At 38.6% G+C, this 26,430-nt stretch overlaps 2 protein-coding genes and 1 non-coding gene across 4 annotated transcripts in view; 1 reads left to right on the top strand and 2 right to left on the bottom strand.

Moving 5' to 3' along the window:
- The first annotated feature begins 797 nt into the window (after window positions 1-797).
- CNOT11 (CCR4-NOT transcription complex subunit 11) lies at window positions 798-17,654 on the top strand. The gene is made up of 7 exons (XM_090281929.1): window positions 798-1,464; window positions 4,035-4,199; window positions 9,339-9,491; window positions 12,400-12,602; window positions 13,856-14,058; window positions 16,568-16,664; window positions 16,745-17,654. Exons 1-7 carry the CDS (start codon window positions 942-944, stop codon window positions 16,940-16,942), a joined length of 1,542 nt encoding a protein of 513 aa, XP_090138055.1. The 5' UTR covers window positions 798-941; the 3' UTR covers window positions 16,943-17,654.
- Window positions 17,655-19,902: 2,248 nt separating this feature from the next.
- RNF149 (ring finger protein 149) overlaps window positions 19,903-26,430 on the bottom strand; it is a 46,593-nt gene continuing 40,065 nt past the window's right edge. Inside the window, exons 7-8 of one of the 2 annotated variants that reach the window (XR_016511959.1) lie at window positions 23,055-23,200; window positions 19,903-21,277 (exon numbers count right to left, since the gene is read on the bottom strand). Coding sequence is in view for 1 of the 2 variants with exons in the window: in XM_090281931.1 (XP_090138057.1) it covers window positions 25,301-25,344 (44 nt within the window). In the remaining variant the exon portion in view is untranslated. Of the gene's footprint in view, window positions 21,278-23,054; window positions 23,201-24,677; window positions 25,345-26,430 lie in introns of those variants that run through there. The other variant, XM_090281931.1, reaches the window with a different exon arrangement.
- Window positions 22,864-22,979, bottom strand: LOC150006621 (small nucleolar RNA SNORD89). The gene has a single exon (XR_016512182.1). It is a non-coding gene; the product is annotated as a small nucleolar RNA SNORD89 (small nucleolar RNA).

Below are 26,430 nucleotides of genomic sequence, written 5' to 3'. Positions count from 1 at the left end.
GCAGAGCAGATCCTCCTGCCGCTGATGCCAAGGGAGATCAGCATGGCACGGAGCAGCATCTTGGTGTGTGGAGCTCAGCTGTCTCAGCAGTAGCCTGAAGGCTGCCTCAGTTATTCCTTGAGAGTGGTGTACTCTACCCTTCTGGGTCTCTTGATAGGTGTCTTGGCACCCTTGATGCAAAGTGGGGAATTTTCCCAGGAGCCTACCTATGGGTGGTTCCGCTCTGCAGACATGGCTGTTCTGGTCACGTGTGAAGATATCTTATATGTGTCTCCTTACCAGATGTGTTTAGCATGAGCAGCTCTCTCGGTTGACATGAGTGTCTCCATTTTGTTTTATATGCTTTATGCTATCTTGACCAGACGAATGCCATTTTATTGGTCCTGCTCTCCACAGTGACCATATACAAAAACTCTCATGCAGTATGATTCCATTTCTGCAAAAAGGAGTGTGTAAGACTGGAAATGAACTCTGGTTGAGTAATGTGTGATGTTTTCAGTTATTTGCACTTGAACTGTTTTATTACCTTTAAGACTCACGTGTGATATATTAAGCTATTTAGAATCTAATATGCATTTTTCCAAACAATAACCCATGTTTCCACACACGTCCCTGAGAGCCTGGTCACCGAGGTATACACCTCAGCCCAATCCAGTTGCCAGACCGCCAGGTCTCTGCAGCTAGAGACCGGACCGCGCAGGCCCCGCCCACTTCCGGCCTCTTTATCCCGCCCACCCTGCGGCTCTAGGCCTCTCTGTCCTTGCTCCACTGGCCTCGTTTTTGCTCAGAGATACCCCTCCCCTCTGCGGCTCTCTGGTTTGTTGCACGTGTTTTGTTTGCGACTCTGTCGTGTAACAGCACGCTTTACGGTGGCAGATAAGAGCAAGCCGTTGCCAAGGCCGCACCCTCCGGGAAGCGGTACTGGCGAGTGAGTGAGGTTGATGCCTGGTGGTGGGGTGAGCGCGGCGTCTGGCCGGCTGTTCACTGCCGCGGAGCAAAGAGGGGTCCCGGAAGCTGCGGTGTCGGCATCCAGGGACGGCTCGGGTGGCTCCGGCTCCGGCAGCGGCAGCAGAGGCGCAGCAGGAGGCCCCGGGCCGGGGAGTGGAGGCCCGGTGGGTTCCGCAGGCAGGATGAGCCTGACCCCGAAGGAGCTCTCTAGCCTGCTGAGCATAATCTCTGAGGAGGCGGGCGGCGGCAGCACCTTCGAGGGCCTGTCCACCGCCTTCCACCACTACTTTAGCAAGGCTGACCACTTCCGCCTGGGTTCGGTGCTGGTCATGCTGTTGCAGCAGCCGGACTTGCTGCCCAGCGCAGCGCAGCGGCTCACGGCGCTCTACCTGCTCTGGGAGATGTACCGCACGGAGCCACTCGCCGCCAACCCCTTCGCCGCCAGCTTTGCGCACCTACTCAACCCCGCGCCGCCCGCCCGCGGCGGCCAGGAGCCCGACCGGCCGCCGCTCTCAGGTGCGTTCCTCAGGCGCTGGGAGCCAGGGATGCGTTGTGAATCGTTAGGTTCTACCGCTTTACACCCGCCAAGTGAAAGGAAATCTGAACCGATTTCCTCCGCCTTCAACTCTGACATGTGGAAAAGTGGTGGTTTAATTAGAAATTCATGGCACCGAAAATAATTCTCTTAGTACAGGTCGTCAAGTCGTGCAGTGCATAGTGGAGCTTGACGTTTTTAATACCTTAAATACAGGTCATTTTTGTAAAGCCCATCTCGGGGGTGTGAAATTGTGACTAATGACACACTGCATCTGCCCCTGGTTTTAAGTCTCAGACGAGTAAGTAGAGGCCACTGTTCGGAAGCCAAAGACGTTGTTGGGCGGAAACACATAAAACAGTGTTTATAAACTTTGCAGTCGCCTTCGTTGGGCTATTAGGTGCCTTCGGATAATGTGGTGGGAGCAGAGAATAGATAGAAGGTAGTCTCAAATTCACGGCACAGTTCAGAAAGCGCACGATTACTGGACATTGTGTAAAATGTGTATGTGTGCAACATTCGTCAGATCAGTGGGTCTTTGTGAGGCTGCCTTTTCGTTTTCATTTTGTTTTAAAGTCGAGATGCTTTATGAGACTAGCAGCCAGGAGAGGAGAAAGGCACAGTCGGGATTGTGGGGGTACTTAGAAGATTTAGACAAGAACCAGTGTAATGGGGGGAGCAGGTAGTTGGAGGTGGGAAACGACTTGATTTTATAGTAGTTAACGCATGGGAAAAAGAGCAAATCACTCCGTAGGTTGGGGCCACTTACTTATACAGGGAATCAAAGGGTAAACCAGGAAGTTTTACATGGAACAGCAAGGCTTCTACATTTTATGTTAGTCTGGTCCTGCCTGGAAACCCTCTGGATCTAGAGCATCTTCTGGTTTGTTTCCTTCTCTGCCCTTGTCTAAGAGGAGAACCTTCATGGTGGTTGAGATGCCCTAGGGTTTCAGGAAGTTTGAGAATGCCCAGAAACTGAATGCAACCTGTGTATTGGTGGTCAAAACCCACCACCCTCAGTTGCCCTTAGCAGAGGATGAGGACAGTGGGATTTAGGTCACATGACCCTTTGATTTCTTGACAAAGGAACCATGATTTATATGATGCATTCTCAAATGCAATGAGTCTAAACCTAAATGTAGGCCGTAGACTGCATTGTAAACACAGATTTGTCAAGGAAGTAACCCATGGGTTGTTTGTTTTCTCTCTCTGTGCCTCAGATTTTTCATCTGTAAAAATGCAATAATTTCTAGCTGGTAGCCTTATTATGAGGAATAAAAGTGTGATAAATGTTAGCCATTATCATCATTACTTTCATTAAATTAGGTAGGGATGGTGCTTAAATATACAACAAAGGGAATATCAGTGCCAAGGCTTAAGATATTGTACACCTAGGGTAAGCAGGGTAAGCATCTAATGCGATGTATTTTAAAGTTTTTCAGGTGATTCTGATACAGAGCGAGGGTTGAGAATGTATCTGAAAGTAAATAAGGCTTCCTTGTACTCAAGAAGCTTGCAGTCTGGTTGGGGAGATGTAAACATAGTCAAAACACAGTGCGGTAAGGACTATGCTAGGTATCACATACAAAATGCTTGGTATCACAGAGGAAGAACTACCTAAGTGTAACTGAAAAGCTTCTCAAAGGGAGTGATGTTTTCCTGGGTATTGATTGGAGACAGTAGTGGAAGGAAAAGGTGTGGCCCTGCCAGGTTATAAAGAACTTGGTGTATTGGATATTTTGAAATCTGGAATCAGAGAAGCTGAGAGAATTTGTAGCTAGAGAGTAGGGTACATGGATTAGAGAGGGATTCAAGAGATGAGTTTCGGAAAGTGGGTGAGGGTTTTATAATGGTGCAGAAGTTTGGGTTTATTTCTGTGTAAATATATTCGAAGCAGATTTGTACCTAGAAATGTAACTAAATGGTAAGTGAGGGTGTGGACTGTGGGTGGTGGGTAGGGCAGGAGTCAAAACTGGGAGCTGGGAAAACCAAAAAGGCTGTTCTGTATGTGGTTCAGGCAAAAGGAGGGGACAGGGAATGGTGATGTGGGAATGGCATCTGGAAACATTGCTTTGGTAGGACGAATGAGGCTTGGTGACCAGTTGAATATGGGACAAAAGGGAAGCAACATTCGGCACTAGGAGTTTTGTAGCTGCACTGTATATTGTGAAGTAGGTATGTGAAATGTGTTTGTATTGCTAGTGAGTATTTCCTTGTCTCTTCAACCTCTGCACAGTTGCTGGTAGCAGCAGGAAAGCATTTCTGAATGTTGTAGTTTTTAAATGTTTTTGCTTGCAGGAAGTGAGGCATGTTAAAAACAAAGTTCTTAATAATTATAAAAATCTTAAGTTTTGTTGATATTGCCACAAATCATAGAACTTCAAATGACATTTAATTATTTTCATAAATATATATGTTTGGGTAACTGAAACTTAAAATAATTTTGTCTTTGAAAATGTGTAAGTTGAGATGGCAAATGCTAATTTTACCAGATTTGTATTAATTTTTTAAAATAACCACTGGAGAAATCGTTATACATCTTTGTTTACAGGATTTTTACCTCCTATAACTCCGCCAGAAAAGTTTTTTCTTTCCCAGCTAATGCTGGCACCCCCAAGGGAACTCTTTAAAAAGACACCTCGACAAATTGCTTTGATGGACGTTGGAAACATGGGCCAGTCTGTGGACATTAGCGGGCTTCAACTAGCCTTGGCTGGTAAGGAGGAATTGGCGGTTTGGGCATTCTTGTGGGGTAGTATTAAGCCTTTTTTCTTAAGGTACTCCCTCCTTAAAATGAAGGTTAGTAGCTGTGCTAAAGGTTAGTATTTTCCATGAAAAACACAGCTTCAGTTCTAGATTCTTGCTAAAATGGCATGTAAGTTCATTTGAGTTTTTACTTGATTGGATTGCTTTTCCAACTTCAGAAGAATGCCGGATAAAATTAAGTCTGTTAAAAATATAAAAATATTTTACTCATGTCAGTTCTACTCAGATTTAGTGCAATTCCTGTAAACATCCCAACAGTATGTTTTGCAGAAATAGAAAAACCCATTATAAAATTTATATGGAATCTCAAGGGACACTGAATAGCTAAAACAATGTCCTCTTGGCACTGTTGTTGAAAATCATTTGACCATATGGAACTTTCTGGGGTCCCTGTTTTGTGTCACAGTTTATATGTCTGTCTTTTTGTGTGTGTCTGTGTGTGTATTTTTTAATTGATTATGCTATTACAGTTATCCCAATTCCTTTTCCCTTTGTTCCCCTCCACCCAGCATCCCCATCCGCCCTCCCTCCAGCAGTCCCATCCTGCCTTAGTTCATGTCCATGGGTCGTGCATATAAATTCTTTGACTTTACCCTTTCCTGTACTATTCTTAACATTTTCTCGTCCATCCTGTACCTACCAATTATGCTTCTTAATCCCTGCACCATGTCCCTCTCTCTACCCCATCCCCCTCCCAAAACACCCCTCCACATGCTCCCCATACCTATGATTCTGTTCCTACTCTGGTTGTCTACTTAGTTTGCTTTTGTTTTTATTTTTTCGATTCTGTTGTTGATAGTTGTGAGTTTGTTGTCATTTTAATGTTCATAATATTGATCTTTTTTCCTTAAATAAATCGCTTTAACATTTCATGTAATAGTGGTTTGGTGATGATGTACTCCTTTAGCTTTACCTTGTCTGGGAAGTACTTTATCTGCCCTTCCGTTCTAAGTGATAGCTTTAATGGATAGAGTAGTCTTGGTTGTAGGTCCTTGCCTCCCATCACTTGGAATATTTCCTGTCAGTCTCTTCTTGCCTGCAAAGTTTCTTTTGAGAACTCAGCTGATAATCTTATGGGAACTCCTTTGTAGGTAACTCTTTTTTTTTTCTCTTGCTGAGTTTAAGATTTTCTCTTTATCCTTAACCTTTAGCATTTTAATTATGATGTGTTTTGGTGTGGTCCTCTCTGGGTCTACTTTGTTTAGGACTCTCTGTCCTTCCTGGACCTGTATGTTTATTTCCTTCCCCACATTAGAGAAGTTTTCCTTCATTGTTTTTTCACATAAGCTTTCAATTTCTTGTTTTTCCTCTTCTCCTTCTGGCACCCCTATGATTTAGATGTTGGCATGTTTAAAGTTATCCCAGAGATTTCTAAGCTGCTCATTTTTCCCATTCTTGTTTCCTCCTTCTGTACTAGTTGACTGTTTATTTCTTATGTTCCAATTTGTTGATTTGAACCCTGGTTTCCTTCCCTTCACCACTGGTTTCATGTGGGTTTTCCTTTGTTTCATTTAACATAGCCTTCATTTCTTCTCTTTTGTATTTGCTGTACTCAATTTTGTTTGTCAAGTCTGTGAGCATCGTTATCACCAGTGCTTTGAACCATGTGACTGTTAGGTTGGCTATCTCCTCATCACTCAGTTCTCCCACTGGAACCTTGATCTGCTCCCCCTTTGGGGCCATACTTCTCTGTCTCCTCAACTTGACAGCTTTCTCTGTTTGCTTGTCTTAGGTAGAGCTGTCTCACCTGTTGTGCTCTAAGGGGCGAAGCCTTAGGTATTCGCCAGTGCTGGTGACCTGTTTCACCATGTTGTGGCGCTGTATGTGGGGGAGGGGGGGAGGGGTCTGAGAGGCAATAATGCCTCCAGCTCAGCACTCGCCCCTTTTCCAGGCACTTCTCCCCCTTCCTGTACTAAAACAAGCTGCCTCATTTGAGAGCCCAGCAGTTTCTTCCTGTGCTCCAACCCCCTACTGGTTTTCACAGTCAGAAGCAATGTGACTGTTTTTCCTGACTCTGAAACTATGAGCTGCATGGTCTGGTCTGGGGCTGGGATTGCTTGCCAGATTTAAAATGTATGACTGCTTTTTGCCGCAGCTGCAGTCCCTGTGTCGCTGTCACCACCGCTAAGCGCTACCCCTGCAACCACTGCCACAGTGCCATACCTCATTCTCTCTGTCCCAGCTCTGCCCTCCTACCTGTCTGGCTGAATATTTCTTCTTTATTTCTTTGTTTATTGAACTTCCATGTAATTTGATTTTCTGGATCTTCTGGGTTTTTTAGTTTTGAAGTGGTTGTAAATTCCTTCTTAGTTGTGAGGGAGATGCAGGATGTCTACTTCTGCCTCCATCTTATAGTCTCTCTTTATTCCAATGCCACACTTTTGATTATAGTAGCTTTTGTAGTAAGTTTTGAGATTAGGAAGCGTGAGACCTTTGTTTTTGGCACTTCCTGTGTTACACATATAAGCACGTTAGTGGGTGCTCTTGAAACAAAAGTGTGTTGTGATAGAAAATAAGGGGACCTTCTTGAACTGGGTAGTCAGAGAGAGCCTCTCTGAGGAGTGAAGGAGAAGAGGCAACTTTTGCTTGCCTGCTGTGAGCAAAAATACAGATGCTTGGGTCTTATCACTTGGGAGTGATTTAGTGGGGAAATTCTACTATATTGCCAGATTTGTGAACCCTTGATCTTCCGATTAAATGAGCCTCAGTATTTATTTTGACTGCCCCATTTTTAGACTAAACATACCTGTGACATTTGGCTGCTTATAAAAGGTGACATCTTTCAGGTGACTACTTTTTCCTTACAGCATTCTGAATCTCACTTTTTAACCACTGGGTATTAACAATATACAGTAATCCCTCTCTATATCACGGTTCACTTATTGTGGCCTCACTGTATCGCGGGGTTTTTTAAAATACAGTATTCCCTCACTTACCGCGGGTATTACATTCTAGACCCCCCCGCCCTCGCGAAGTAGGAACCTTACATTTATTCTACACTCTTAAACCTACGTAACTTTAACAACATACTTATACAGTACCACAAAATCCCGCGATATAGAGAAAAATCCGCGATAAATAATTAAATATAATATTTTTAAAAATCCCATGATACAGTGAGGCCGTGATAAGTGAATCGCGATATAGAGAGGGACTACTGTATTATATTTAATTATTTATCATGGACTTTTCGCTATATCGCGGGATTTTATGGTACTGTATACGTATGTTGTTAAAGTTACGTAGGTTTAAGAGTGTAGAATATGTTTAAAAACATGTAGTGTTTATAAAAGTGTGGAAAAGGTTAATAAGGGACTGGGAAAATAAGGGACTGGGAATTGTTTATAAGTGTGTGGGAAGGGTTTATAAAGCCTTAATATATATACATATATATATGTATATATATATATATATATATAAATACTAAAAGAAATATAAGGTTCCTACTACGCGGATTTTCACCTATCGCGGGGGACTCTAGAATGTAATACACGTGACAAGTGAGGGTATACTGTAACTGGTTATTTTACTGAAAGCAAGGAAAATCTTTTTAAGACTTTTAGGATTAAAGGTACACAGAAGTACTTATTAGTCACTAATGCTACATAATATGATTATTTCCATACCTCTGGGGTACAGAGGTGATAAACAGTAGCAATTACCTTAACCTTCAGAAGTGGTATTTTGAGGGCTTTAGCTTTGTATTCCAGATAGTAAGACTCAGATCTGACCCCTCAACTTGTGATGACTTGAGTCAGCCTGTGAGAAAGTGTTAAGGTATGTCAAGCTCAGAAAGGAATATATGACCACAGTTAGGATTGAGAAGCTTGGCAGAGTGGCTAAGTTTGCTTCTTGCTGTCCCCTACCCAAATTGAAGATATCGTAAGCCATTTATTTCACAATTGCAAAATAAATGGAAATTCATCTATCTTCTCTGGACCTAGCTACATACATCATCTTTGCAGAAGCCTAAAATTCAGATATCACAGCGGGATCCATGGGCCAAAGGTGTGCTATAGATGGAGACAACACATTTTCTTTATCCATTCATCCATTGGTGGACATTTGGGATGTTTCCATATCTTGGCTATTATAAATAATACTGCAGTGAATATAGGGGTGCATATATCTTTTGAATTACTGTTTTTGTTTTCTTTGGGTAAATGCCCAGCAGTGGAATTGCTGAATTATATGGTAGTTCTATTTTTAACATTTTGAAGAACATCCATACTGTTCACCATAGTAGGTGTACCAGTTTACAATCCTACCAACAATGCATGAGGATTCCCTTTTCTCTGCATCCTTGCCAGCATTATTATCTCGTCTTTTTGATGATGGCCATTCTGACTAGTGCAAGGTGACATATCATTGTGGTTTTATTTCCATTTCTCTGGTGATTAGTGATGTAGAGCATCTATTCATGGTCATCTGTCTTCTTTGGAAAACTGTCTGTTCAGGCCTTTTGCCCATTTTTTAATTGGATTGATTTTTGATAGTGAGTTGTAAGTATATATTCCAAATAGTGGAATACCAAGTTCTTTATCTGCTCTACTGTTGATGGACATAGTGTTGCTATCAACATCATTTTTGTATATTCCATCTAAAAGTTTCTTTTAGATGGAAAGATAAGCACGTTAAACTTTACTAGGTAATGGCAAATAGGTTTCCAAAGTTGTTGTGCCTCTTTTCATTCCATTAGCAGTCTGCGAGTTACTTGACAACCTCCTCTGCATTTGATAATGTCAGGTTTGTTAATGTTAATTTTTTCCAATCTAGTGGGTGTGTAATAGTATCTTATGTTTTTAACTGATTTTTCCCAGGTGTCTAATGGGATTGAACATTTTTGTTAATATTTATTGGCCATTTAGGCTTTTGTTTTTTAAAAATAAGATGCTTGTTGAAGTCATTAGCCTATTTTTTCCTATTTATAAAAATTTATTTGTAGGAGTTTAAAAATATATATATGCATATTCTGAATCTGGCCCTATGCTTATGTGTTGCAGATAGCTTTCCCCAGTTAGTAGCTTATCTTTTCACTCTCCTTGTGGTGCCCTCAGTTTTAAAATGTCTCCTCTTTTAACCTTTTCAGAACGCCAGTCTGAATTGCCAACCCAAAGTAAGGCTAGTTTCCCTAGTATTCTCAGTGACCCAGACCCGGATTCTTCTAATTCTGGATTTGACAGCTCAGTTGCCTCTCAGATCACAGAAGCTTTAGTCAGTGGACCAAAGCCACCTATTGAAAGTATGTATATATTTTATACCCTTGGTTTTATTTTATCAGATCCTCTGAGATGGTTTTCTGAAACACTGTTATTTTCATTGCTGCCTAAATTAGAATTTAATGAGAAACTTCTTAGTATATTGTCTAGAACATGCTGGAGATGCTTGGTAAAAGTTACCTTCTTTAATTTAATCACTATCATTCTTCATTGTAAAGTTTTACTGATCTTAGAGCTCTTTAATTCAAAACATCTATTGAACTTGAAATATTATAGCTGCATCTTTTGGTTTTATAGTCTTCTGTATGGTTTTAATGATGGACTTTCTGCTTAGGGATAACAACATGTTCTCCACTTTCTATTTATGCCATTTACAATGAATTTTTGGCATATATGGGTTTAGTATCAAAGTCTCAGCTGGTTACAAGTATGCCTGAAGGTCCATGGCACATACTGGTTTTAATGCTCCCTCAGGTTTAGTTTTGACTTCATGGGTCACCAGAAACGTGTGTGAAAAGCAAATCTATAAGACATTTAGTAAACACCCAGCATCTTTACCTCACGGGAAGTTGATCATACTGTGTTAGCCAGAAAGTTTGTTCAGTTTTAAGTAAAAATAAGAGACATATATTTTATTTTCACCAAGAACTTTATGGAACAACATATTTACTGTTTGTTTCACTGCCTTCTGCCATCTTTTAGACAACTTCATAATTCCGTCTTCCCAAAACTTTTTATCTTTTTGAGTAAAGAACTGTTCAGGTGCCTTTTGCAGTCCTCTGGGGAATTAAAATTTTTCCCATTAAGTGAATTTTGTAAAGACCAAAATAAATGGAAATCCAAAGGTGCAATGTCTGGTGAATACAGTGGATGGATCAGAACTTCCCAGCCAAGCTGTAACAACTTTTGTCTGTTCATCAAAGAAACATGTGGTCTTGTGTTATCCTGATGGAAAATTATGCATTTTCTATTGAATAAATCTGGATACTTTTCCTCGAGTACTGCTTTCAGTTGGTCTAATTGATAGCAGTACTTGTTGGAATTAATCATTTGGTTTCCTGGAAGGAGCTCATAATAGAGGACTCCCTTCTAGTCCCACCACATACACAACATCAACTTCTTTGGATATGAAGACCAGCCTTTGGTGTGGTTGATGGTTCATTTTGCTTGCCCCATGATCTCTTCTGTTCCATATTATTGTAAAGTATCCACTTTTCATTGCCTGTCACAGTTTGTTTTAAAAACGGAACGCTTTTGTCCTGGCTGATGTAGTTCATTGGATTGAGTGCCCAGTTCGATTCCTGGTCAGGACACATACATGGATTGCAGGCCAGGTCCCCATTTGGGGGTGTGCAAGAGGCAGCCAATCGATGTTTCTCTTGCACATTGATGTTTCTCTTCCTCTCTTTCTCCCTCCCTTCCCCTCTGTTAAAATAAATAAAATCTTTAAAAACAACGTTTTTGTCATGTTTAAGTAGAGAATCGCATGTAAAATACAGTCAAGAACCATTTTTTTGCTTAACTTAATGTGGAATTGAAACATCAGAGTGATTAGCATAACCAAGCTGGTGCAAATTATTTTCAGTGCCTGATTTGGAAATTTTGAGTATGTTGGCTCTCTCCCACTATAACATTGATTGTACTCAATTAATGTCTCGATTTGATCGCTGTCAACCTCAGCTGGTCTACCCAACTGTGGAGCATTGTTCAGGGAAAAAGCTCCAGCACAAAACTTCACAAACCACTTTTGACACATTCGATTAGTCACAGCACCTTCTCTGTACACTGCACAGATCTGTCTTTGCGTTCCAATTGCGTTTTTACCTTTCTTGAAGTAATGAAGCATAATATGGGGAAAATGTTGCTTAATTTCTTCCATCTTCAGTATTAAAGTGGCTACACAAAAATTCACCAATTTTTATGTTTTTAAATGCACACTGATAAGACACATGTCACAATACAATCTAGCAAAACTGTTTCAAATGAAGCCTTTGGGGAAATCTAACAAATTTTTTGGCCATCCCAATATAGTGCTTCTCATGAAAAGAGATTCAGGTGCTAGTTATGGTGAGGTAAGTTACAAGATAGTATAAACTACGGTGTTAATTCTTAGCTAGAAAACAGACATTTTAAATAAAATAGAGTATAATCTCAAATTTGGCAAGGGCTAGGATCCATGGTAGAAACAAGACATCTTAGGCCATATGTGGAAACCAGAGGTGTGAAACTTGTTTAGCGTAAGTCCCAGCCAGCATTTATTTTAGTGGGTTTCTAACTTAGAGATCAATCTTGTTTTATGAAATAGTTGAGGTGTTGAGTCACTTTATTTTCCTGTTACACTTTTACTGTTTTATGAAAATGAATATGGTATTTGTGTATTTATGGAAGTCTTCAGGTTCATTTGAAAATGTCAGGTCTACCATACTTTTTTCCCCCTGGTTTTTCATTTCCATGTAATTTGCCACTTCAAGGTTGTAAGATAGAGAGATAAAGTAAGTACAAATCATAATGGTCTCAGAATAAAATAGTGATAACTTAAGAATAGGATGAGTGAAATCAAATAGGATTTCATTTTTACCACCAAAAGACTTTTACCAATATAGTAGGTTGTGTCTTTTTGCTACTGAGTGGTAATCATGCTTGAATGGAAAGTTGTAAGATCATGGTGATGCATTCCTCTCCTCTTTCCAAAAATACATAGATTTGGTCTCTGGCATAATATTAGTCTTTCACTTTCTTCTTTGTATTAAGAATAAAACCCTGACTTTCTATCACTTGTGCTTGTGGTTTTGAAGTCTCAGTTTCATTATGTTATCCTTCTTAAAAGGGTGTTAGTTTACTTCATTAAGTGAAACATATGAGATGTATATAGATGTGTACAGGTGTTAGCTTCCTGACTGAAGCAGTCACATGTTACTGCTCTCTTTACAGGCCATTTTCGGCCAGAGTTTATTCGTCCACCACCTCCACTCCATGTTTGTGAGGATGAGCTGGCATGGCTAAATCCAACAGAGCCTGATCATTCGATTCAGTGGGATAAATCAATGTGTGTTAAGAATAGCACGGGTGTAGAGATCAAGCGAATAATGGCCAAAGCTTTCAAAAGCCCCTTATCTTCTCCTCAACAAACACAGGTAAACCTTTTCTTTAATTCATCAAGTATTTATTTTAGTTTTTCATAACATGATAAATGACCAATAGAATGATACTGTTAACATGAGCCAGCAGTAGGCAGTTTTGGGGATCGTCTTTGGCTCTCTAAAACTCTCTTCTGCCCCTCTCACTGTGATGGGGTAAAAAGTCTGAGGACTAAACATGTACCAACATTTGTTTGGAATCAGTTTGACTCTGGGAGGAGGGATAGGATGGGTCTCACTTTTTTGGCACTCTGCCTCTGCTCTGTGCCAGCTACACCTTATGTTCATTGTTATGTTGAAGCTGGACAGTAACTCCAGAGGGTCACTGGATTTATTAATATGTTGGAAGAGGAAAAACACTCAGGTAACGTAAACTAGCCCCTGGTGCCCAATTAGAAGACTCCCCTTGGGAAGACAAGGACCCCCTGTGGGTGGTTTCTGGTTGGTGAGTTTTATTCAGATTTCATGCTTTCACATTAGAATTTGTCAGATGTTAACATCTCCAGTGCAGTTTACTGCCAAAAACACTATTTTCAAAGTCAAGTAAATAACTATATTTGTAGTTCACTGTACTTAACTAAGTCATCCTGAAACCCAGTCCACTGTGGTACATATAAGTAGGTAGGGGAAAGAACATAGAAAATTTTAAATAAAAAGTAATCATTTGGTGGGAAAAACTTATTTTAGAGGATATTTCTTTGAATTACACAGTGTGAATGCAACTTGAACCATAAATCTACAAACGGATGGGGTTGCAGGACAGAGCTCCCTCTTCCCATCCTGCTTCCTTCTCAGGAATTTCTCTTCCCCACTTGGATGGAGCTGGCTATGCTGTTGATTCAGATGCTCCTCAGTGCTCTACGGTCTGTTTTTTGGGAGAACTAGTTGGTAATTAAAATTATTTTTGGTTGTAAAGATGACAGAAAAAGAAACCCACAAAGGACTTAAGGACAATGTTGTTACAATCCAGAAATATGTTATTCAACTGGACAATATTGAGTCTGGTTTAATGCCCAGGAAAAATCACTGGCATATTTAAGAGTGATATTTTAATATCTTTATAATTCAGATATATATTGAAAAATATCAGGTTGTTAAGAACATGGGTTTCAGGGAAGAAATTTATGAAGTTCATTGCAGGTAATTTTATAGCTTTTTGTGTAAAATACATATTTTGTATGCAGGAAACAGAAGGTCTCTTTGACTTAAGACTTATCTCTTTCTCTTTTTAAAAATTTGATTGTATTTAGCTCCTTGGTGAATTGGAAAAAGACCCCAAACTTGTTTATCATATTGGCCTCACTCCAGCCAAACTTCCTGACCTAGTGGAAAACAACCCTCTAGTTGCCATAGAAATGTTGCTGAAGTTAATGCAGTCAAGCCAGATCACCGAATATTTTTCAGTCCTGGTCAATATGGATATGTCTTTACATTCCATGGAAGTTGTAAATCGGTAAGTTCCTATACTTGACCAAATGTGAGAGTATATAGATCCTGATTACATGACCAGGTGGGAAAAGCTAGCAAAAATTTTTTCTGATCCTGTTAGCCTGAGAAAATCCATTAAATAAATAATCTGAGCCTTAGTGTTCACTGCATGTGAATTGAGCATCCACAGGGAAAAAACCCAAAAGTAGGATTTCAAATATTTAGCATTAACAGACATAATTGCTAAAATTTATTTCTCTATATAGTGGTATATTCTCTACCTCTACACAAATACAGATGTTACATTATTTTTTGTTAGTGACTAACAGCTATATTGTGGGAAAGTGTGGGTTTTAAGAGTTGCAAGAATTCTGGGAATGTCATCCTAAAAGTCGTTGTTCTGTTTTCCCAATCTTTGATTCTCCTCTGTTGTCACGGACTGTCAGAAAAATATAATGCATTCCTTTCAGATGTTCTTTGTAGAGTGTATTCCCATTTTATACTGTTTTCCTTAAAACTGTGGATTTAATAGGCTTGTGGGGTTTTCTTGGTAGCCTATTTTATGAAGTTGTTTATATGATATATAGGGTGGCCATATACCCAGGTTTATCTGAGTAATCCCAATTTAGGCTTCTCTTGGCCTCCTTTCATGCGGTGTCCTGTTTGGGGTGCTAAATTATATTTATATGGTCTTTCTGCTCTGTGGGGAAATCCATTCTGAGTGCCAGGCAACTGAACTTCAATTAGAGCTCATTTTTTTGAACACCTGTTTATTTTTGTGATTATTTTTTCACCTACTTGAAGTTGTACTAGAGACTATTTCATTTTAAGTTAATCAACTGGTGAAAAAAAACCTAGCTGAAGACAGGTGATCCCAAATATAAGAGAGTGCTTCCTTTTTGGGATGGGTAAAGAAGCATGAGGTTTTCAACTTTATTTATTGTCACTGTCAAAACTGGTTAGCTACTTGTTTAAAATATGCTACTTCACTTCTGCATTCTCCTTATTGAAGACTTTCCCCTACTGTTAAGAGTCACTCTTCTTTTAGGGGCTGCATTCTGTCGAGTCTTTTGGGTTGACGGAGTTCTGAAAGCTCACTTCTTTCCATACATCACATACTTGTAGGAGATATTGTCTATCAGACATTTGGAACTTAGTCCAAGAATACATCTTCTTATCAATAATTTCAAGGACAAGATCCATTCTTTGTGCTCCACCCCACCAAATCATAGTGCATCACCTGTAAGTGTGAAACAATTTGTGACCTCAGCAGCCAGTAGCAGTTTCCTTGGAACACTAGTTTGTCAGTGCCTTATGGGATAAAGTTCTAGACACAAGAAAGTCTAGTTTCTTCTGGAAATTCATACTGTATAGTTAGTATGTATACATTTACATGAACATGGAATTCCCACTTCATTTTATTTCTCTTAAAACATTCCATAGAATCCTTTGAAAAATACCAGCCTCCCCTTTTGAGGCTCTAAACTGACCTGCCACCATGCCATGCCTTATGTTAACTTCCAGCCAGGTGTTGCCAACTGTGCTCCTGAACATGCTGTGCTAATCCCTGATTCCAAGCTTTACTCACATTACGTACTTCTCTGAGCTGTCAATTCAAGTCATTTACCCTTTTAAGGCTTTTCCCAACTCTTCCCATGTTATTTTTTGCAAGTGCCTCATTTTAGCATTGTTACATCTTATACCATTTAGTCACTAAACTTACACCTCCTTCACACTGCTTTGCATAGCACTTACATGTAATCAGGGTTTAGTAAATGAATAGTCATTGCCAAGGCAATTAGAGCCAGGAACATAACTGAATTATGATTTGGCCAAAAACACACAGGGACATTGTGCTCAAATAATTGATTGCTTAGCTCTTGGCCTTAGCACCATCTTCTTAGAAACCCCTGCACTATGAGAGCTAAGTGGAGGAAGAAGTGAATGCACAGGCTTAAGCGCAAAAGAAGAAAGATGAAGCAGAGGTCCAAGTAAACTGCTAGCTTGTGCAACCGTGCAAGCCACAGAAGCAGAAATAAGGGAAGTTAGAGGCCAGGGATACTGGTACAAATTGTTGAACTGTGTGTGCCTATCTAGAATTTCTTGATGGATCTATAACACACACTGCCATTTGATCCACAACCACCTTTTAAAAGACCCACCCTGCTCTTAAAACAATAGTCCCCTTTGGTTCTTTGCCCTGGACCTGTGACATTCTGGACTGGTTCTGTTCTCATTTGTGGCTGAATGTGTACAATAAATCATTTCTTCCTAGCTGAAAAAAAAGAATTGATTGCTTAATGAGTAATTACAATGCATAATGCCAAGTACAGACAAAAAATGGAAGTGTCATTTATTAACAAATGGGTGTGGCTCTTATGTTTATTTGCATTAGTATATTTAAACTAGGTAATTGGTCATCTATCAGAAATTGGCACTAAATGACCAAAGGAAACTATATTTTATGGTTAACAATGTTTTTTAATGTTAGCAAATTCAATGAACAGACCTAATTTTCTAATTTTATGAAACAGACTAACTACAGCTGTTGATCTACCTCCTGAATTTATTCACCTTTATATATCAAATTGCATCTCTACCTGTGAACAAATTAAGGATAAATATATGCAGGTAAGTACTAGAATTTTAGTCAATTTTACAAATACTTGCCAAGAAAATGGCCACACTAAGTTTTTCTTTTTCTTTTTCAGAATCGTTTGGTGCGTCTTGTGTGTGTCTTTCTCCAATCCTTGATCCGTAACAAAATTATTAATGTGCAGGATTTGTTTATAGAAGTGCAGGCATTCTGTATTGAGTTCAGCAGGATACGAGAAGCAGCTGGCCTTTTCCGGTTGTTGAAGACATTAGATACTGGGGAAACACCTTCTGAGACCAAAATGTCAAAATAATACCCCATCAGAACCACCTCATTCATTGTTCAGCTATACTGTTATTTAATTTTTGAAACTGTTAAAACCCTGAGTGGATTGTTTGGCGTAATGCATATAAACAACACCTGAGCTACTTAAAAGTTTTACTTTCCTTTAGAATTTTCAGTAAGAACTTGGAAGAATGACTTTAGGTGTCTTAACACACTAAAATGCTTATCCAAACAAAATTATGGCAAAAAAGTAGCTGAGGTCTTTGGTACTAAAGAGCAAGGTGCCTGTTTTTGTTTGAAACAAATTACAGGCTTCTGATTAAGTCAAGAATCCAGTTCCAATGTTAAATGTATTTAATGAGAGTAAATGAAGACAGTCTTAAGAATTTGTTGTACTGCCCTTGAGGTGAAATCAGTTGAGTGTTTTTAATCACATGGCAAACAGAAGTTTGATCCTTGAACTCATTTGCCGCATGTAACTCTTAGCTTCTCATTAAGCAGAGTTTGAACCAAGGACGGGTAACTTTATCCTTTCTTGTTATGAGGTCTTAATAGATTAGCTGGTATAGTTTTCTGGGTTATCTCTTGAGATGTTCATTAGTTCTTCTGTTATTAGTCTAAGATAGTCAGTTTTTGTTTTAAGGAAAAAGTCAGTGCTTTGGGAAGTAATATCATTACTGAGGAACTGTAATATAAAACTGCTTGCTGAGTAGGCTCTGCAGTCTTCTGCCGGTGGTGGGGCAAGCGCACTGTTTGAGAAGTAGGAGAGGAAGAGGGCATCACGTGGGCTCTCATCACTCATTTAACTTTTGGACAACAGTGCCTTACATTAAAGTTCTTTTTTATAAATTCTGTATTGTCTGTACTTTTTTTCTTTAAAAAATTGAAAAACTCTTCGTGTACTGAGGTATTTTCAAAGCATATATACTTTATAGGGAAGTAATCTATTCAATATGAATTACCTTCCAGTCCAATTCTCAGCAAAAATTCAAGAAAACCAAGTCTAGTGGTTTCAAGTATAAGTTTCAATTGTATAAATATTGGTAAGAGTAGTACTCCTACATTTATAATAAATTTTATCTTGGGTATCCTTATGAAAGTAAGGGGTTTATATTTCCTTAAAATAAGGACCCAAGCTGATGTAACAAGAGCAGCACCTTCAGAGAACAACAAACTTGACTTCTTTCAATACCTCAAAGTGAGCATCACTATTTTTTGCATATTATCATTGTGGAAAACAAGTTCATTATTAAAATACTTTTTGGAATGGCAAAGTTTCAACCACTGCCACTGTTGGAAGCAATCCAAACCTTGCTCCTGATTCTCTGACAACTTGAACTCATGGCCAGTAGCACTGGAACTCTTGCCTGAGGGAAGCTTATTTAACATACATTTTCTCTGTGAGGCACATCACAACCTTGTGCTTAGGACCAGGAGACAGCACTTAAGCACTACACATGGTGGCCACAAAAAGTAAAAACTGGCAGTGAAGAGACCATGAAAAAGTCACATATTGACAGTTTGAGAGCTGAAACAAGAGTCTTCCTCAACTGGAGCATGCGTGTCAGGCAACTCAGGATTTTTACTGCTTTGTGTTTATACACAACTGCAAAAGCTCTGCCCATACTGATTTTTGGATTACAAGTAAGTCTCAGTAGGCAAATTCACAGACATGGACTGAATAGAATGATGGCTGCTGATCATTTCAAAATCACAATACTGGTGTTTTCTTCAAGGAGTAAAGACTTTCAGATTTACTTCAGGTAGCTTACAAAGAATAGTAGTTATATTTACAGAACATTATGTAGTATTCCCTCACTTACCACGGGTATTACATTCCAGACCCCCCCGCAATAGGTGAAAAATCCGTGCAGTAGGAACCTTAAAATATTTTTTAAGGCTTTATAAACGCTTCCCACACACTTATAAACCATTTCCAGTCCCTTATTAACCTTTTCCACACTTTTACAAACACTACTTATGTTCTTAAACATATTCTACACTCTTAAACCTACGTAACTTTAACAACATACATATACAGTACTGCAAAATCCTGCAATAAAGTGAAAAATCTGCAACAAATATATTTTAAAAAATCTTGTGATACAGTGAGGCCACAATGAATGAACCACGATATAGAGAGGGAGTACTGTAAACCTGATTCAACATTTAGAACATCAGAAAGTTCTTCATTAAACAGTTTAAAAACAGAGGAAAGTCTACCTGAAATACAAGAAACTGATCCCAGGATACGGTAACTGCAATGAACTTTTTATTTATATTTTTTGCTTATTTTTATGCAATCAATTTTAAAAGTATATATTGATTATGCTATTACAGTTGTCCCAAGTTTTTTCCCTATGATCCCTCCACCTGGTACCCCGCCTTTCCTCCAGCTGTCTCCCTCTTAGTTCTTGTCCATGGGTAGGGCATGTAAGTTCTTTGGCAAGAATTCTCCACCTCCTATACTATTTTTAACATCCCCATCTATTTTGTACCTACCAATTATGCTTCTTAATCCCTACACCATGACCCTCTTTCTCCCCCTACTCCCTCTCCGCTGATAACCCTCCAAATGATCTCCACATCTATGATTCTGCTCCTGTTCTAGTTGCTTGCTTAGTTTGGTGGTTTTTGTTTTTTAGATTCAGTTGTTGATAGTTGTGAGTTTGTTGTCATTTTAATGTTCATAGTTTTGATCTTTTTTTAAATGAGTGCCTTTAACATTTCTTATGATAAGGGCTTGGTGATGATGAATTCCTTTAACTTTAGCCTTATCTGCCCTTCCATTCTAAATGATAGCTTTGCTGCATAGAGTAATCTTGGTTGTAGGTCCTTGCTTTTCATCACTTTGAATACTTCTTGCCATTCTCTCCTTGCCTGTAGTTTAAGAAATTAGCTAATAGTCTCATAGGAAATCTCTTCTTTCTCTTGCTGCATTTAAGATTCTCTTTTTATCATTAGCCTTTGGCATTTTAATTATGTGTCTTGGTGTGGTCCTCTTTGTGTCTAGCTTGTTTGGTACTCTGTGCTTCCTGGACTTGTATGTCTATTTCCTTCGCCACATTAGGGAAGTTTTCCTTCATTATTTTTTCAAATAAGTTTTCAATTTCTTGCTCTTCCTCTTCTCCTTTTGACATCCCTATAATTTGGATGTTGGCACTTTTGAAGATGTTCCAGAATCTTATTCTCTCATTTTTTTGGATTCTTGTTTCTTCATTCTGTTCTGGTTCAATGTCTGTTTCTTTCTATGTTCCAAATCGTTGATTTGAACCCCAGCTTCCTTCCCATCGCTGTTGGTTCCCTGTAGACTTTTCTTTCACTTAGTGTAGACTTTATTTCTTCCTTTACATCTTTGCCATACTCAGATCTCTGAGCATTCTCATTACCAGTGTTTTGAACTCTGCATCTGGCATGTTGGCTATCTCCGCTTTGCTCAGCTCTTTTTTCTGTGGTTCTGTTGTGTTCCTTAATTTGGGCCAGATTTTGTCTTCTCAACTTGGCAGCCTCCCTGTGTTTGTTTCTGTGTACTACATAGAAGTGCTCTAGCCCCTTGTTGTAGCACACCTGTTAAATTGTATGGGGTGGAGCCTTGGTATTCGCCAGGGCGGGGCAACCCACTTCATCCCTTTGTGGCTGTGTATGTGTGTGTGGCGGGGGTTGGTGAGGGGACAATGCTGCTGCTGCCTGACTTCTGGAGGCTTGCCTGGCACTCGCCCTGTTTCCAGTCACTTCACCCACTTCCTATATGTGACTGGCACCCCTCCAGTTGCTACCCTGGCTGGTAGTTTTGTGTACATTACGGGTCCAGGTAGTCCCTATAAACAAACTCTCCTGAGAAACTGGCAGTTTCTTCTACCACTACAACCACTACTGGTTTTTACAGTCAGCAGTTATGAGGCTTTGTTTTTCCCTGGTGTTGGAACCCTGGCTGCATGGTCTGGCCTGGGGCTGGGATCACTCACTCACAAGATATCCCTTCAATTATTATCCACTACATGTGAATGTAGAATCACCTGTTCACCACCTCCACCTCGCTGTGTCCTCTCTGCCCTGGCTCCATGTCTCTGTCCCTCCTACCCATCTGGATGAATAGGCTTCTTTAAATCCTTGGGTGCCGGAGTTCCATACAGTTAAGATTTTCTGGCAGTTCTGGCTGTTTTTTATTTTGAGGTTAGTTGTGAGCCTTCTTATGGTTGTGGAAGGAGGGGTAATGTGTCCACCTATGCCTCCATCTTGACTGGAAGTGTGCAATCAACTTTTAAGTGTACTCAAGCTAGTTCAATTTAACATCTTAAAAAACACATCTTGAATTCTCTGGATTTTCTAGGTCCAATGTTTTGCTTTAATGTCTTCGAACCACCTGTTAAAAAGAAGACAACACTAAGTAACAGAGTAGAACTTAAAAAAATATTTCGGATCCTAAAATATAACTTTCAAATAATTAACAGTATATATTTAAACAACCTTAAGAAATGGTATTAAAAATGTTATTCACTTTTTATTCTTAAGAGTATACATACATTTTCACATAATTTTAGGCAGCACGAACCATCTTATATTTTCTGTAATGGTTCACCTTTCCATGGATAATGAGGGCTCACACACCTACAGAGTGGGCAAAAGTAGGTTTACAGTTGTATGTACACAAGAGTTTAATTACTATATTATTTTCCCTATGACAACTGTAAACCGACCTTTGCCCCACCCTATATTTTAAATAAAATGTTCAGTGATAGCCCTTTCAGATCACATTTTAAGGGTATCTGGAAAACTAATGAAGTACTATTTACATATTCATTAAAATTCTTGCACCCTCTACCTAAGACAGTTTGCTGATTTCACTTTATATCTCATCTTTGCAGTCACTGTTGTTTTCAGGAAACCCCCCCAAGACACTTCCAATAGCACTCATCTAATCCCAGGATTTAAATGTTGCAATCAGTGCACAGAAATAATGGTGTTCCCAGATTTCTCATTAGCCCATAATACACAAGCCTACAACTGATGAAAAAGAATGGATTGACTTTGTGGTGTTACATTAGTTTTAAATTAATATAATACTTTCCTCAATTTACAACTTAATACTTTGTCAATTTCTAGTGGTATGACTATGACACTAAAAATTTCACTTTTTATAACTAATACACATATCCATATATTTAAAAAAGATTTTATTTACTTATTTTTAAAGAGAGGGGAAGGGAGGGAGAAGGAGAGGGAGAGAAACATGATGTGTGGTTGCCTCTCTTACTCCCCCAACTGGGGACCTGGCCCATAACCCAGGCATGTGCCCTGACCGGGAATTGAACTGGCGACCCTTTGGTTTGCAGGCTGACACTCAATCCACTATGCCACACCAGCCAGGGCCATATACATATTTTTGAAAGTGAAATGCTTATAAGTATTTTTAAACCTTCAAAAACTAACTAGAAAAGGTGTAGGTGGCTTTTCTAATTGGTTGTGTCAAAGAAGCACAACATTTTATGCCACAAAACTAGTTTAGGTTCAGGCCAACGTGCTGTGCTTTTTAAATCACAAAGTAGGGTTTACACCAAGCCTTAAAAAACTTTTAACTAATACATATAATTATCATGTTCAAGTTAGTAATATATACATACTGATTTAATCTTAGCCTTCCTTGAGCAAATAAACTTTAGTGTATTCAAAAGAAGAAACTTGCCAAATTAAGCTATCTTAACCGGGAAATTTGGTTATACTGGGTCCTTCATCCAACTGGGGACACACCTGTTCTTAAAGGTTTATTATCTTTATGATCCTAGCTGTCTTTGATTGAGCAAGTATATTGTAAATTATACAGAGACATTTATTATTCATTTAAGGCCTAGTGTTGTCCAAGATTCACTGATTATTTTTCCTTAAAAATACCTGAGCTATTTGAAGCCTTTCCTGGAAAGCTTGCCCAAGGCATGCAGTTTCTATCCTGTTACTGAGGTCAGACCAATGGTTCGCTTCAGGAGATTTTGTCATTGTGCATCCACAAAGAGAGTAAACTGCTGATGGAAGCACTGCAATTCGGCCTTTTATTGTCATCATTCCTCAGTAACCATAGGGAGCAAGCTTTCTAGAAAGGCTTTGTATAGTCAAGGTCCCTAAAAAGACAGCATGCAAGGAATTACCTGACATGGTGCTGTTTCCACGCCTCTCCTCCAGACCTTCCTGGTTTTTGAAGGGACAACCAAAAGCAGCACATGGGCAGGCAGGGGACTACGCAGAGTGCTTCACATTCATGGACACACTGCCTCTTTCTCAGGCTGCCTGTCAACTTTTAAAATTAAAACTTTCTACATTATTTGCGAACAAATGACTTTTATGACAATTGTTTGAAGGAAAATGATTATAGTGCCATAAAAACTAAATCTGATTTAGAATGCTCTTTCTTCACTTATATTCCCCATATTCCCAGCAATTTACCAACTTTATGTTTCAGCCCAAATTCTGTAAGTATGACTTCTCATTTATTTCCATATTTAAAAATACCTACCAAAGGAAACTTTTTCCTTTTGAAGTACTGAAGAGTTTATCTTGCTTTTTTCCTGCTGTTAAAGATCTATGTTTCTAGACATCTCAGTTCTTACAACCTCTTCTATTTATAATTTAGTGTTCAAACTTTTGAATTAAGGAAAGCTATATCTGACAGCCCCTGATTATGAAATCACAGTATTCTTTTAGAAGTCAGCTTCATTGGCTACTGAAAAAAAATTGTTAAAGCATTTCTCCCTAGTATGTTGCTTAAAATACAAAGAAGCAAGCAATTTACTTGGTATAGACCCAAGGCCATATTTTACTATTCACAATGAACCAAACAAGGCAGATTTTAAAGATTATGACTAAAATGAAAACCTACTTTGAGGATGTCTGTTTAAATGAGAGCTCAAGAGTATGATAAATTTTCTATTTTAATAGCTCTTCAAACTGAATCTGGCCATAGAGTTTACTTTAGTAAAAAACTGTTTACTCATCAAGTATTTCAACTCACTGTGAGCGGCTACACTCAAAGTGTGGTAAGTAGTTTGAAAAAAAAAAAAAAAGCTACCTAAAACTTTATATCTTAGATATAGCTATAAGAATAAGTTCTTTAAATTTTGTAAAATATATTTTGTCACTAACATTTAGTTTTACCCACAAGAAAAAATACACATAAGTAACTAGTTTAGAAGCAAAGTAACAAATAGCTACAATTTCAAGTTCTAAAAAAAGTAACTCTGGGCTGTGGCCAAGTAGCTCAGTTGGTTAGAATGTTGTCCCAATATGCCCAAGATGCGGGTTAGATCCCTGGTCAGAATACATATAAGAATCAACCAATGAATACATAACTAAGTGGAACAATAAATCTCTCTCCCTAAAAGAATAAAAAAATAAAAAACTCTCTCCCTCATATTCCTCAACTTCCACCTCTACAGGGTGGAAGAGCAGGGTGTGTGTGTTTATTCACTTTGTGTAACTTAGTCCCCAAATGCTTTATATTCGCCTGCTTCTTTCAACTACAAGAACAGCAAACTAAAGTTTAAAAAAAAAAAAAAAAAAGATTAAACAAGGTCATGGTCACAAAAGCTTGCTTTAAAATGAAGAAAACTGGTTATTCATTTTGTTAACAATAAAAAATCCTCCATTCCTCACCCATGTAATTGTAAATATTAAATTGTAATTGGAACTGATCTATTACATCAATCATTTACAAAAAAAATCAGTCTCTATCCACTTGATTTCCTAACAAAGCAATGAAGACCTTAATGCTCATGTGAAATGCAGATTCTTAGTAGTTTTATTTGTTGAAAAGAACAAACTTCCCATCAAAATGTCACAAGAAATTAGATAATATAACAATGAAAAAGTGTTATCAGGTTTTGTAATCTCTCAATAATACCAATGTGCAAGAAAGTTGTATATTTCTCTCATGTTATTTACAAGTTTAATGTTCTAAAAAACATCTCCAGGGATAATCAACATGATCAATTTACAGAATTTAATTACACAGTTCCATTTCAAATAGTGTAAATTCAGTGCGTTTAGCTAAAACCACCCTTTAGAGACAGAATTAATCTTATTTATATAGTACCATAGTAGCTACTCTAGTATTTAGACACACTGCCCATCATGACATTAACATGCTTTTCCCTAGTCATCTCTGTAAACAGACAGGAATAACATATTAGTTATTGTAAATGATATACTTTAGTAGATAAATATATGACACTAATCAAAAAGTCTCAAGAATAAAATATTCCTTTGTATATCAAATCAGAACACGAAAGATAAAAGAATGTACATTATTTTCAAATATACACACTATGTATTAAAGTAAAAAAAATAAAATGTCCTTCAATTAAAAGTTCTGTCCATGCCACTGTCAGTGGCTAATATGCTAGGAAATGGGTCCTCCGTGCTGAAGGTCACTCCTGCCCATTTCTACAACAAAGCAACAAAAGCCATTAGTCAATTGGCATATTCTGCACTTCAATTAAATGAGTACTGTTACTCATTTAGAGACTGTAATTCAAGCAATAAATCACAAAAAATTTTAAATAAAACTTACATGTAAAAATGGCAACCCATTCCAGAGTCAAGTCACATATGTATGGAAAGCCTCTTGGCTTTCCAGTATTAGCCTAATCAACAGTAATCTGATCAGCATGGTGCTATAAAAAATGATGCTGTCTGAACTGGTGTTAAGAGTATGCTTCCAAAAGTAAAACAAGTAGCTTTGGTGATGATGATGATGATGATGTCACCGCCTATGAAACCAATAGCTACCATTTATCTGGCAATATATATCGACCCAAGGTAGACACTATATATTATCCTCATTTTACAGATGAGAAAACTGAAGCACAGAGAAGTAAAAGTATCTTGGAAGAGAATCGTATTTAAATCCTGACAATCTGATATATTAGGAAAAGGAGTACAAAATAATTTCAGCACAAAGTTTCTCACAATAATAGAATATTCTTTAATGCACGAGAACCAAATACTTTGAACTCACCTACAATGGAGCTAAGTGCAAGGTGAACTGGACAATGGAAGGAAAACCAACCAGAGAAATACATTCTCCAGTGAGTGGTCTACCATTCTTTTTTGTAACCTCAGTTTTTTTCCCACAATTTTGTTTCTATGTATTATTTGAAATTATATTATCTTAGTTTTAAGAGGGCATTTGAGGAGAGATCCTGACAAATTATTGTACTACAGGTAACAAGAACGAAGAGACTTCCAGCCAAGATGGAGGCTTAAATAGAGAAGCTGCATCTCCCTCCACAACTAAGAAGGAATACAATTACCTCAAAACTAGAGACAACCAGAAGTTCCAGAAAATCAAGCTGCATGGAAGTCCAACAAACAAAGATATAAAGAAGAAGTACTCATCCAGACAGATAGGAGTGGTGGAGAGGACAAGGTGTGGTGCTGACAGCAGCGGTGGCAGCAGTGGCAGTGGCAGGCTGGGAGAAAGCACAGTCAAACATTTAAAAAAATCAAAAGGGACTCCTGAGGAGCATT

The sequence above is a fragment of the Furipterus horrens genome, unplaced genomic scaffold (assembly GCF_987537825.1).
Source record: "Furipterus horrens unplaced genomic scaffold, mFurHor1.1.pri manual_scaffold_6, whole genome shotgun sequence".
Classification (NCBI taxonomy): Eukaryota; Metazoa; Chordata; class Mammalia; order Chiroptera; family Furipteridae; genus Furipterus; species Furipterus horrens.
This window is presented reverse-complemented; position numbering and strand designations above follow the sequence as displayed.

Excerpts from the sequence above, each read along its gene's own strand:
- CNOT11 (XM_090281929.1), top strand. The coding sequence starts at position 942 with ATGCCTGGTGGTGGGGTGAGCGCGGCGTCTGGCCGGCTGTTCACTGCC. Across the intron at positions 1,465-4,034 it reads CGACCGGCCGCCGCTCTCAG|GATTTTTACCTCCTATAACT; the intron begins GTGCGTTCCTCA and ends CTTTGTTTACAG. Across the intron at positions 12,603-13,855 it reads CTTCTCCTCAACAAACACAG|CTCCTTGGTGAATTGGAAAA; the intron begins GTAAACCTTTTC and ends GATTGTATTTAG.